At 38.3% G+C, this 12,961-nt stretch overlaps 4 protein-coding genes across 4 annotated transcripts; all 4 read left to right on the top strand.

Annotated features, from left to right (window-relative positions):
* Positions 1 to 368: 368 nt before the first annotated feature.
* B0P05DRAFT_581056 (S-adenosyl-L-methionine-dependent methyltransferase) lies at positions 369 to 1,484 on the top strand (the record flags this gene model as incomplete). Its single annotated transcript, XM_051582065.1, has 5 exons — positions 369 to 479; positions 528 to 728; positions 753 to 851; positions 900 to 1,356; positions 1,387 to 1,484. 5 exons carry the CDS (start codon positions 369 to 371, stop codon positions 1,482 to 1,484), a joined length of 966 nt encoding a protein of 321 aa, XP_051431706.1.
* Positions 1,485 to 1,612: 128 nt separating this feature from the next.
* On the top strand, positions 1,613 to 2,433 carry B0P05DRAFT_476697 (ClpP/crotonase-like domain-containing protein; the record flags this gene model as incomplete). The annotated part of the gene is made up of 3 exons (XM_051574922.1): positions 1,613 to 1,953; positions 2,001 to 2,041; positions 2,090 to 2,433. The coding sequence occupies 3 exons, from the start codon at positions 1,613 to 1,615 to the stop codon at positions 2,431 to 2,433; spliced, it is 726 nt and encodes a 241-aa protein (XP_051431707.1).
* Positions 2,434 to 2,686: 253 nt separating this feature from the next.
* B0P05DRAFT_456469 (uncharacterized protein) lies at positions 2,687 to 4,297 on the top strand (the record flags this gene model as incomplete). Its single annotated transcript, XM_051573950.1, has 2 exons — positions 2,687 to 3,096; positions 3,340 to 4,297. Coding segments are annotated over 2 exons (1,368 nt in total), but the record flags the coding sequence as incomplete, so codon positions are not given.
* A 2,099-nt stretch (positions 4,298 to 6,396) lies between these two features.
* B0P05DRAFT_555296 (uncharacterized protein) lies at positions 6,397 to 7,350 on the top strand (the record flags this gene model as incomplete). The annotated part of the gene is made up of 2 exons (XM_051579782.1): positions 6,397 to 6,737; positions 6,976 to 7,350. Exons 1-2 carry the CDS (start codon positions 6,546 to 6,548, stop codon positions 7,348 to 7,350), a joined length of 567 nt encoding a protein of 188 aa, XP_051431709.1. The 5' UTR covers positions 6,397 to 6,545.
* Between the last annotated feature and the right edge of the window lie 5,611 nt (positions 7,351 to 12,961).

A 12,961-nucleotide genomic window follows, 5' to 3' on the forward strand; every position in this document is an offset into this window, starting at 1 on the left:
CAGTTTGGAATAGACAAGTATATGTTGACTACTTTACCATAGTTTTATCTTGGAGAACAAAAAAAAAAGAAAGGAAAAAAAAATATACCCTTTTTCAGTTTTATAAAGAAATATACCACCTATGGATAAGGAAATTTTGATTGGTCAATAAACACTCTACATAGAGTTATTTAGCTATTTTTTTTTTTTTTTTTATAATGTATTCAAGACCTTGTTTTCAACTTAAACGCTTTTTACACAGTCATCATCGACCTGGCTTCTTTACTTCATTTGTGCGTTATGAAAAAAATATCGAGAATCTTAAAGCACTACCTCAAAAGACCTATAAACAGACACAATCATGCATAACACCGCCTACAGATATCAAGATGCTCGTACGCGACTTTATTGATGATTCACTTTATAACCCTCATTATGGATTCTATACCTCGAATGATCCTATTCGCTCATCTCGATACTCGAATACCGAATTATTTAAGGTATGTCTTATGATTATTGTATACAACTGATTGACTCTCTTGTTAAAGCCTTGGTATGCAAGTGCTATTGCTAAATATATGGTCTCTGAATACAAATTGAAGCTATATCCTCATAAAGATTTGATTATATATGAAATTGGAGGTCGACATGGTCGATTGATGACGCATATTCTGGACTATATTGAACGTTATGAACCCTCTGTGTATCAACGTACACAGTATAGAATGATTGAACTATCAGACAGACAGGTGTCACCCTCTTTTCTTCAACAGAAACAACATCATGGCATTGTACAAGTCTTGGATCAGAACATCTTTGACTGGAATACACTTGTAACAGACCAGTGTTTCTTTTTAGGCGTCAAAGTGATTGTGAGTAGCATCCATAGGTCTATGTTTATTGATCTATTTTGTTGATAGAATCACTTTGCTCATGATGTGATACGTTATGATGAAAATCAAGTACCATATCAAGGTTTAGTCTGTATGGACAACAAACACTCCTTGACAGAGATATTCGAACCCGCTCAAGATGCTACTATTGAACGCTATTTATCATTACAAAAGAAACTTGGTAGTAAATACAATAAGCAAAATTGGTATAGCCGATGGTTTAGGCAGTGCCATTCAATCGAGTTTATACCCACACGCCTGCTGGAATTGATGGATATCCTGAATACATGGTTTCCAGGTCATCGCTTGATTTTGACAGATTATGCTTCTTTATCCAATACTATTGGAGGCATGAATGCACCACTTGTTCAGACAGATTATCATGGCAGCATATTACCTTCCAATACGTACTTGTTGAGTCCAGGCTGGTATCCTATCTTCCCTACTAATTTTGAACAGCTACGAGACATGTATCTCTTGATCTGTCGCGGAACTAAACCAGGCAATCAGAAAGGCGTTAAGTCCATGCAATATAGTGATTTCTTGGAACGTTATGGTGAACCAGAGAACCAAAGACTCTATCAACCTAATGTCAAGGTTTTGTTGACATAAAAAATAGCTTTGTGAGAAAAAAATAAATAAATAAAGCTGGGTTTCCTATTTGTAAGCAGATTCATATGAATTTTATAAATTAAATGAATCCCCCCCCCTCTTCTTTCTCTTTTTTCTTCTTCTTGAACATGACTGATTTCCCTTTGGTCCTTCCTAACAAAGAATCCCATTGGATGACTCTCTCAAGAGAAGGTCCTCTTTTCATTCTTCATTTGCATGAAAAAGATAATCGGTTTACTACTGAGTTTTGTCAAGCTATTCTGAAAGCACTCCAGGTTGTTGAAGATCAATTCATGGCCAGTGAAGGACCTGTTGACATGGCCCTTGTAACACTGGGCAATGATAAGATTTATAGTAATGGGTTAGATTTAATGCATGCAGTGACTTATTTGCCTTTTATGGATGTCTATCTCAGCATGTTGAAACGCCTTGTTACATTCTGTGTACCTACTGTAGCTGCTATCAATGGGTAAATAAGAAAGGCGTTGAATCGTTTCATGACTCACTCTTGTATAGTCATGCTTTTGCTGGTGGTTGTATGCTTGCCCTTGCTCATGGTATGCTCCCTTGATTAACATGATTATGTAGACTGAGTGTCTCTCTAGATTACCGTGTCATGCGTTCTGATCGTGGATTTATGTGCATGAATGAAGTCGATCTTCCTTCTCCTCTTGCACCTGGTATGGCTGGTCTTTTACGTGGCAAAATGGGTCCCAAGACATTCCGTGACATGGTATTACAAGGACATCGATTTACTGCCAAGGAAGCCTTAGAAAATGAGTTAGTCGACATGATTGTACCTCAAGACCAGGTATTAGACAAAGCCAAAGCACTTGCTCTCACATGGGCACCTAAAGCTAGATCTGGTATTGTTTATAAGCAATTAAAAGATGAGGTAAATTTACTATTGAAAATGGATATATATATATATATATTCATACCTATTTAAAAGATGTATAGAGATATTGTCAACCTCTTGAGTGTACCTTTCCATCGTTTGGCTCCCAAATTATAAGAGGGAGATATCAAAGTTTAATCAAAGTGTTCCCTTCTTCTTTTTCTTCCTCCTTTTTTTTTATTCTAAATAAAATGATATGCAATTATACCACCTTGCTCTTGTTCTTGCTTATACACATCTTGATATGGATACACCTTGTAATGACACTTTTAGTTCAAAACAATGGATCACCTTGCAAAATGCATTAGAGAAGAAAATTCAAGCATTAGAAACTCAGCTTGCACTTTACGTTCAACGTGAGTCAGAGCTAGAAAGCCAATTGTTTATTCTTCAACAGTCTAAAAAAAAAGAATCCAAAAACGCACTAGACCGTATAAACAAACACATTCACCAATTCGTATTTCAGTCAAAACAAACTGACTTTGTTAAGAAAGACTCATACAACATCCTATTTGATGAATCAAATCAAGACAGTGGAGGCCTGAATGACATTTTTACACTCGATCAACTGGAAGACGACTGTTCAGTCCTGATGACAGACAATGAGCCTAAGGCGTTCTTTCTACCTCGACTCATATCCATGGTACAAGACTTTGTACAATCCAATGATAAGCCAATCCATGAGTTTTGCATGGATCTGAACAGTGCTTTAGAGTCATGCCAGACATATTATGACACATGCCTATCCCAGCATCAACAAGGAAGACTGAAAGACAAAGAAAGTATCACACGGCTTGTGAAAGCACTTTCTTCTAGTCTTGCCAGGAACAGAATGTTAGATAAACATACAAAGGTACTCATGAAACAATACAAAGCAACTACCGCCAAGTTATCGAACGCATCCCATAACAAGCAAAATATCCTCACCATCATAAATAAACTTCAACTGCGTTCGAGCCAGCTTGAGAAACAATGGGCCGACTGTCAGGAAGAAAAAGTAGAGTATGAGACAACACTTGACATGATGCGAAGGGAAATGGAAACCATTCTAGATGAACTGGAGGACACAAAACAACAGAGGCTGCGCTACAAGACTCAAGTAACTCGAATGCGTGAAGCGCTTCAAAAGAGAACTAGTTTTGAAGAAGATGAAGAAAAAGAAGCTATGCGATTGCTTTATAATGAGGCAGAAAGACAATCGGCAGATCTGGATCGAGAATGCAAGCGACAATCACTCGCACTTTCTAGTTTACGCAACGAAATCAAAAGCGTTGAAGCAAAGTATCAAACTCTTAAGCTAGAAAAAAACAAACAATTGATTCAACTCGAACATCATATTGGACAATTAGCATTAAAGAACAAAGAGCCATGCGATGGAGTGCAAATGGCGTTAAGAGCATCCAAAGCAGATGCTTCATTGTTGCGAACACGAATTTATCAACTCGAAAAGCAAGTTTCAGTAACTAGCCATCTTTTCTATGATATCAATCAGTTACAGTTTGTGCTGCAAAGCAAGTCGAATCAAGCAAATGATTATCAGATGAAAGCTAATCAAATCGAAATGGAACAAAGGCTATGGAAACAAGAACAGTGTAAATTGTTACGAAAGCAGCATGATATTGATCTTTTGAATATGCATCGTGATATGAGGAATTTAGCCTCTTATCTCTGTGAACTTGAGGATGAGATTGAGCAACTCAAACTTACTCACAAGCATGAATTAGCCTTTTTTCAATTTCAGACAACGATAGATTATGAAAGAAAAGTACAACGCCTATATCTAGCGCAGCAACTGAAGGAGCGAGAATTAGAACATCAAATGGATGTTCTATTCCAGAAGAATCAGACTTTAAGAGATGAATCACTCGTATTGTACGGCCGAAATCTTTTGCTTGTTGATCAGTTAGGAAAAATAATTTCATAGGAGAATTACTAGACCTTTATCTTTCTTTCTCATGCTACCCACACTAATAAAACAAGAACCATTGTTGTTAGACGCAGCTTCGTCTCCCACACCATCTTCTGATCTTTCGCCTCATTTACTAGAGCATTTCAATGAAAATACGCCTTCAGAGCAATCGTACCACGCAGTTCAAATGGCATCTAAAAACTACTGCTTTGCTCACAATACATACTATGTAGTAAGCTGGTGTCCAAGATGTGCATTTAAGATATAAATGTAGACTACAGAATTAAATGGAAATAAACACTTAAAATAGGCGCAATTGAACTTACCAAGTTTACAATAATCCCCAATTAATACAAATGTTTCGTATTGAATTGATGATAGCTTGTGTGACAGTAGAATTGAAGAGAAAAAGATATATCGTAGGAGAAAATTAACAGTTAATAAGATATAATGTTCGCAATCAAGCAAGTCAAGTTAAGTCTAAAACCAGCTTAATTCAGACTCGACTTGTATGTGGTTGAGCCTAAGGAATCCCTTACAAACGCGAACTTCTAACAAAATATCAAGAAATAGCAATTACTTGTAATTGTCGTGAACATATATGAGTTTGTATGCATAGATCAATAAATGATAATCCTGACAAAAGACCAGATCACATCTATGGCAATTGCAATGGATCTATAGTCACTGACATTCACTCATTCCACTAGAAGTACTACATCGTCTTCATAGTCAGAGATTATGAACCTAGTGACTCTGTTAGTATCAATGGCCCTCATAAAGTGACAGTTAGAGCTGACAAACACATTAGCATTGGCATTTGACAAATATGTAATAGTTTATTCAAGTTCAGGTCAGATCATGCACTATTGGCTGAGCTGACAACTTCATCTAAAGGCATTTCTCATGATTGCTCCTGACCTAACAAATCAATACGTAGTCAAGAAGCTAACCCCAAAACAATATTTTGACCGAGAAGAAAAAGTATAAATATCTCGACATTTTATAGCAATTGAAAATGATCATATTTCTTTTGGGGGAAATAAAAGCCTATACAAGTTCTAACGGACTTTCTCTGTGTTCTAACCTTTTCTCCTATTTTATATCTATTCTGTCTTCATCTCACAACAATCTTTGCCCTCAGAATGTTTCTTGATAAACCTTCGCTTGAAGCTGGGTATATAATAAAATGAGTAACCAGACCATTCTCAAAACGACCTACAAAGCGCAGAGAGGAGTTGTCAGAGAGTTTTTTGCTAAAGCAAGCAAATGTGTTGTTTTGAAGCACAGGGTGATTACACTCGTTGTTTTCTAGGAATTCCCTTGTTCCACCAAAAAGATTGTGATAAAAGTCGCTAGCGTTCTCTTCGGCAACAATAAAACGTCGGGTCCGGTTTTCACTCGTCTATTGCTGCCATCCATCCAAAAACCACCGTCCACAATATTTCGCATTACTGTTTGTTTGCCAAACTTGATTGCAATTTGTTTCGACATATGGTTTTTGTTGGTGTGAAAGATGTGTTCACGGATATGTTTGTTAAACTGTTCCCTTTTTTTGCTTCAAAGTTTAATGCAGCTCCAAAATGTTGAATATCTTCAACAATATGAGAAAGAAAATGAACCTTGGGTTTTTCAATATATCGTTTGTGATCTTTAATGGTATAGGTCAAATCGTACTGGTAAAAGGACAAGAGCAACTCTTTTACTGCATTATAAACTTGTCGTAAATAGTCATCGAATTGATTGTTGTGTACTAAATTGGGGTTAAATTCAGTAATATATATAAAGCACAGGTAAAAGAGTCGATTTAAAGGGCTGTTTTAATATCAAAACTATATCTCAAAACTGAGTTATCATTTTCTAACTATCAGACTTACGTCTATTCAAGGTCGAAATAAATTTCTCTCAAGAGTGTATTGAGACCTTCGAACATAGAACAGTAAACATAAATTGCTGTGATCTTCTTAGTTTTATTCGATAAATATGTATAATTAAAATATAGAGGTCAAATTAAAATTAAGTATAAATATGTGAAAGTGATATTATTTGCTCTTTGATCTTCTTTTTATCGCTCGCTTTTCATAGTAAATTCCGAAACATCATTAATCATATTCAAATGGCAGTACCAAACAGTGAAATTTTAACAGCCTTACAACAGCAAATGGCTGCACAACAAGCAATCATTGAGCAAATCATGCAAAATCAAGAACTCCAGAATCAACAACAGCAACAATAAAATCAACAGGAACAAGACATGGAAGCTGAAGACCCATTTTTCAACACCCAACAACAAGTACATTCTTTTGAGACACGACCTCATTATGATTGGAATCCTTTTCAAAAATTATCGCAACTATTGATATTGGAATGTAATTTATTTTCAGGTCCAGGAATGTCGGACAATCAACGTAAACAATTGATTGAAAGATATCCTGCCATCCAAGGAGTCAATTATCAACCACCCGCTACCATGCCGGAAGCATATACCAGAATGAGTTATGATCAAAAAAGGGAAGACAAAATGCTCAAGCACCATCAATATGTTATTTCAGTAATATTCAGGCCTTTGGATATCTCGGCACATGAGATCAGCTCTGAAATTGACAATCCAAACGTTCACAGATATCTGCAAATCATCAATGATATTAGACATTTAGTTTTGCATGCTAATTACGATTTGACAGACTCTAGAAAAAAACATTGCACTCAAGGCAATCAATCCAAACTTTAGATTATCTGCTGCAAACAATACAGACTATATTATGGCACAAGACGAGTTTCATAACTTGATAAACAATCAATTTAGTACAGCAAAGGCCTTGCAAGCAGCTCAAAAGTTCAACAAGAAGTTTTTTTCTGGCAACCGTGTCGAAACACAGTCGTTGGTTTGGCGTTCCCAACTTCAGCCCAGCCAAACGGCCTCTGTTCAACACAAGCCCAATTACAGCAACTACAACAACCACAATTCAACAAAATCAACAGCACCTCAGAAATCATTCAACAAACAACAGTACAGCAACAGCCGCTCTCACAACAAGAACAACAACAACAACCAGTAGGGGCAGGCTAAGCCAGTACTATTTAGAGTGGACCCAGCTTTCAAACAGTTTCTAGCTCAACAGCATAATAAAAAACGGGTACAAAATACTATTCCACACACCTCCTCCACTCACTACAATTCCAAAATCAACAAAACCGTCAACACCTCAGCAAGAACAACTCCTAGATCAGACAATTCAAGAACTTCAACAGAAAGCAGTAATAGAACTAGTGAACCCAGCAACACCAGGCTACTACAGCTCAATCTTTGTAATACCCAAGAAGGACAAAAGCCTGAGGCCAGTCTTCAACCTCAAAGCCTTAAATCAATATGTCTCACCACCGCACTTCAAAATGGAGACATTGAAGGAGGTATCTCTTTTGATCAAACCAAACGATTATATGACCTCTATAGATCTTGCGGATGCCTTTCTACACATACCGGTACATCCAGCATTCAGAAAATACCTCAGATTCCAGTACAAAGGATAGGTATTTCAATACTGCACAACACCTTTTGGATTGGCAATGGTCCCTTGGTTATTCACAAAATTTTGCAGACCAATCTTAAACTGGGCCAGACAGCAAGGGATCAGAATCAGCGCATACATAGACGATTGGATTATCATAGCCAACAACAAACAACAAGCCATTCACCACACCAACTTGATAGTCAACAAATTACAGCAATTGGGATGGATAATCAACTTCAACAAATCGACTATTCAGCCAACTCAGCAGATAGAACACCTAGGCTTTACACTGAACACCAACTCCATGACAGCTTCTCTATCCAACAAGAAGATAAAATCAATTCGACAGATTATCAGAGCAGCACTTCAACAACCTCAGCAAACACCAAGATCAATACACAGCCTCACAATGAAAATAAGAGCAGCAACCTTTGCTATCACACCAATCCGCTTATACACCAATCAACTGATGCGGTTCAAGAATCAAGCAATGAGAAACAAGCAAGACTGGGACAGGAAGAGGACATTGCCAAAGGAGTGTGTTCAAGAACTCAAATGGTGGTTGAAGAACCTCAGCAAATGGAACGGCAAGTCATTCATCGGCCACGAACCAACCGAGACAGTTCACGTAGATGCAAGCAATACAGGTTGGGGTTGCCATTATGGCGACCTAACTGCATATGGGCACTGGACAAGCGACGAAGCTGACCAGTCAATAAATTGGCGAGAACTCATGGCAGCGTATCTCACTCTCAAGACCTTTCCTTAGTTACACAACAAAAAGATTTTGATACGCACGGACAACACAACATCAGTGGCGTATATCAACAAGCAAGGGGAAACAAAATCGCTATCGTTGATGAAGCTTGCAACTCAGCTTTGGAAGTGGTGTCTGAAACGCAACATCATGGTGGAAGCCAAGCACATTCCGGGTCAACAGAATCAAGTAGCGGATCAACAATCAAGAAGACAGTACAGCAAGAACAATTGGATGATACGACGACCAGTGCACAACCAGGTTCAAAAACAATGGGGAAGAAACGACATCGACCTCTTTGCGGACAGAACGACAGCCCTCGTAAAAAAGTTTGTATCATGGTCACCAGATCCCGAAGTCTGTACAACAGACGCATTCAGCCTAGCATGGAATCAATTTCGCCATCCTTGGATCAACCCGCCATGGAACTTAATCAGCAAGTGCTTACAGAAAATAGTCAAGGAAAAGGTGCAATTAGCAACGTTGGTAGTCCCACATTGGGCGAGTGCATTATGGTTTCCGGTGCTTCAAACACTGGCAGTGCAAGCACCAATTTTTCTGTACACGGAGCACCTGACTTGCCCCAGCAGGAACACACCTTAGCCGTTGAAACCGACTTGGAGACTATCCGTTTGGCTCTTATCCGCACCACTAACTGAACTAACTAAGGGTACAGGACCCAAGCGTAGGAGTATTACTTGGTCCAGCAAGTGTCAGGTTGCATTCGAGAATCTGAAGGCTATGTTGACCAATGCCCCGGTATTGCAGGCCCCTGATATGACCAAACCTTTTGTTATCGAGACGGATAGTTTGGACTTCGGGTGTGGTGGTGTGCTACTGCAAAAGGATGAACAGGGCGTGTTGCATCCTCTGGATTTTGAATCCAAGAAGTTCTCGGCAGCGGAAAGAAGTTACCCGGCGCAAGAGCGGGAGTTACTAGGTGTTCTTCATTGTCTTAGGACTTGGCGTTGCTTCGTTGATGGTACGGATTATGTAGTATTTACGGACCACAACCCCTTGCAGTACTTAAGATCACAAACCAAACCTACTCCCAGGTTAGTTGGATGGCTTTCGGAAATTGAGGCATATGATCCAAAAATGCTATATAAGCCTGGTCGTGAGAACGTGGCCCCTGATCTGTTAAGTCGTCTTGGTGGTCCTGCTAGCGGTATTTCCTCAACAGAGATGGAACCAAAGTTCTTGTATGTTTCTCAGGTGCAAGTCCACGAATCGGATTGGCCTTCATTCTATGCCAAAGCTCCTAGCGATATCCCCGATACAATGAAAGCGGTATTGGATCGAAATCGTGACAAGTTCGTGGTGAAGGACGGTAAGGTGTACCGACGAGTGAAGATCAATGGTGTAGTCTCGGAGGTACGGTTCTGCAGCTTTGTATAGAGGGCTGACTTAGTCAATCGATTCCACGAGGGCTATGGTTACGCTGGTCAAGCTACAGTACTTAGCTTACTTAGGAAGCGATGGTGGTGGCCAGGTATGACTCAGGATGTTTCTAATTGGCTGTCCAGGTGTAAGGAATGCCAACTAGCGTCTGGCAACAACAAGTCTAAGCATCGTGCTCCAATGGTTCCTTTAGATGTTCCTCCAGCTTTTGGTAGATGGCACTTGGATTTTGTTGGTGAACTACCCCTTACGGTGAAAGGCAACAGGTGGCTGTTGACGGCGGTTGACTATGCAACAAACTGGCCTATTGCTCGTGCGGTTCCTGAAGCTACAGCGGAAGCGGTTGCTGACTTCATCTATGAGGAGATAGTTATGCGTTTTGGTTGTCCGGCTGAAATCTTAACGGATCGTGGTGCTAACTTCATGTCTCAAGTAGTCAAACTATACATGAACAGAATCAAGACCAACCATAAGTTCACTTCGGCATTTCATCCTAGAACTAACGGCAAGTGTGAAAGACTTAATGGTATTCTCAAGGCTATGATACGCAAGTATGTTAACGGTGCTATCCACGTTTGGGATCAGTTTGTCGACACACTTTGTTTGCAGCAAGAATCCGCCATCATAGGTCTACTGGTTACTCTCCCTTTTTCTTGGTATATGGTCGTGAACCTCGTATTCCAGGTGATTGTCTTCGTCCCTTTTTCGGTAAAGCAGTCTCTCAAGATCCTAGAACTGTAGCGGAACACACTGCTCGGGAGTCGGAAGATCTTGGTCAAGTACGAGCTGCGGCGGAACAACGCATGAATGTGGTGCAAGCACAAGACAAGCTTAAATGGGATTCGTCGATTGAGAAGTCAGACTTCGAAATAGGTGATCATGTCTTGGTGAGAAACGAACAGAAGTACGGCTTGGAATACAACTGGTTAGGTCCCTTCATCATCGTGGGCAAGAATCAAGATAGCAACGTTTACAAGTTGGTCTCTGTTGGTGGTGAACCTTATCCTTCTTGGGTACATGTTGACAGGTTGAAAGAAGTCAAGGCTGAGTCCATTGATACTCCTTGGTATAATCCTACGGTTTCTCGTGCTGAATGGCGTGCTACTATGGGTTTAGGCTCTAAGAATAAACCGGTTTCTTCTCTTATTCCAGATCAAGCGGAATTTTTTTCTGAAGTTGGTCAAAGGCGACCAACAGTCTCGGGGGGAGTGATGTCGTAACAAAAAGAAGATTCAAGCCAACTCCAAAACCAATGCGGTCACGTGACATCTCGAAGGTACAAGAAGGTTCTGGGAAGTAAAATGCTAGAAGGTTCTAGACAGCAAGTCACTTGATTACTAATCGGACATTAGTAATCATGGTTCCGGAACCTTCCACAACTTTCTTATTTTCTTTATAGAATTATCCATAGTACTTAGTAGAAAAGTATAAATATAAGTTATCATCGTTATTCAATAAAGGAATCAATTAATTATCTCTTTACTCTTAATTAGTATTACTCAAATACTATTAAGTTGTTATAATATCAAGACGACAACAAGAATGTCAAAGTTATATCCTTCTAGTATGTTTAACTTTGAGAAATGTGTCAAACTTAATAAAAATATAATTTAATTTTCTTTTATCACTAATTGAGACAGTATTTAACATATTTAACTTGAAAATAAATATGTAATTAAGAGTAAAATTGAAATTAGCAGCCTTTATAAAAATGATATAAGTTAAGAGTTATAAAAAATCTTTAAAAACAAAATTATAATATTATATAACATTATTGATATAAATACAGATACTTGTTTAAAAACCTATGTTTGACGTATGGCTAATAATTTATTAATTATTAAAAAAAGACAAAATAGCATGATTTGTATAATATAATAATAGTGTAGTTAATCAGTAGTTTTATTGTTATAGCAACATGTCTCTTTGATATAAAATAGAACTGTTGTGAGATGAAGAGAGAGTAGATATTCAATAAGAGAAAAGGTAAGAACACAGAGAAAGTCCGTTAGAACTTGTATAGGTTTTTATTTCTCCAAGAAAAATGTTATCGTTCAATTGCTATAAAATGTCAAGGTATTTATACTTTTTCTTCTCGGTCAAAATATTGTTTTGGGTTAGCTTCTTGACTACGGATTGATTTGTTAGATCAGGAGCAATTAAGAGAAATGCCTTTAGAGGAAGTTGTCATCTCAGCCAATAGTACATGATCTGACCTGAACTTGAATAAACTATTACATATTTGTTAAATGCCAATGCTAATGTATTTGTCAGCTCTAACTGTCACTTTATAAGGGCCATTAATAATAACAGAGTCAATAGGTTTATAGTCTCTGTCTATGAGGATGATGTAGTACTTCTAGTAGAATGAGTGAATGTCAGTGACTATAGATCCATTGCAATTGCCATAGATGTGATCTGGTTTTTTGCCATGATCATCATGTATTGATCTATGCATATGAATTCATATATGTTCACAACATTACCCTCCTCCAGAGTCAACTCATCTTTGATAGTTGTAAACGGCTTCTTACAATGTGAACATCTAGGCTTGATATAACGTTACTTGACATAAAAATGGTTTAGAGTCTATGCAATTTGTGTTCTTCAAAAGGAAAATAGTTTTTCTTCTCTTTCATGTCACTTAGCATTTAATTCTTTTGCCAGCTCTTCCATTTGTGGATAATTTCTCTCTACTTTGTCTAGTAGGATGGTTTCTTCTCTTTGTTCCTGTCTTGTGTAGCACATCATTCTTATTCTCTTTGTTAGATGCAGATTTATCGCTTGATTTTGATTCAATGCGTTCATGCTCTAATCTTTTTAGTTTTTCAACTTTATCCCAGTAGCGATTGATGATTGTAGGATCTTGGAAACTAGATGCAGGCTCCCAAGTGTTAGCTCTTTCACCAAATCCAGTCCATTTAACCAAGTACTCTCGTCTTCCTGGCTTGCCACGATGATCACGAATATCTTCTACTTCAAAGTATTCTTCTTCAATGG

This window comes from Gilbertella persicaria (assembly GCF_025201335.1).
Source record: "Gilbertella persicaria strain CBS 190.32 chromosome Unknown B0P05scaffold_42, whole genome shotgun sequence".
In the NCBI taxonomy this organism is placed as follows: domain Eukaryota; kingdom Fungi; phylum Mucoromycota; class Mucoromycetes; order Mucorales; family Choanephoraceae; genus Gilbertella; species Gilbertella persicaria.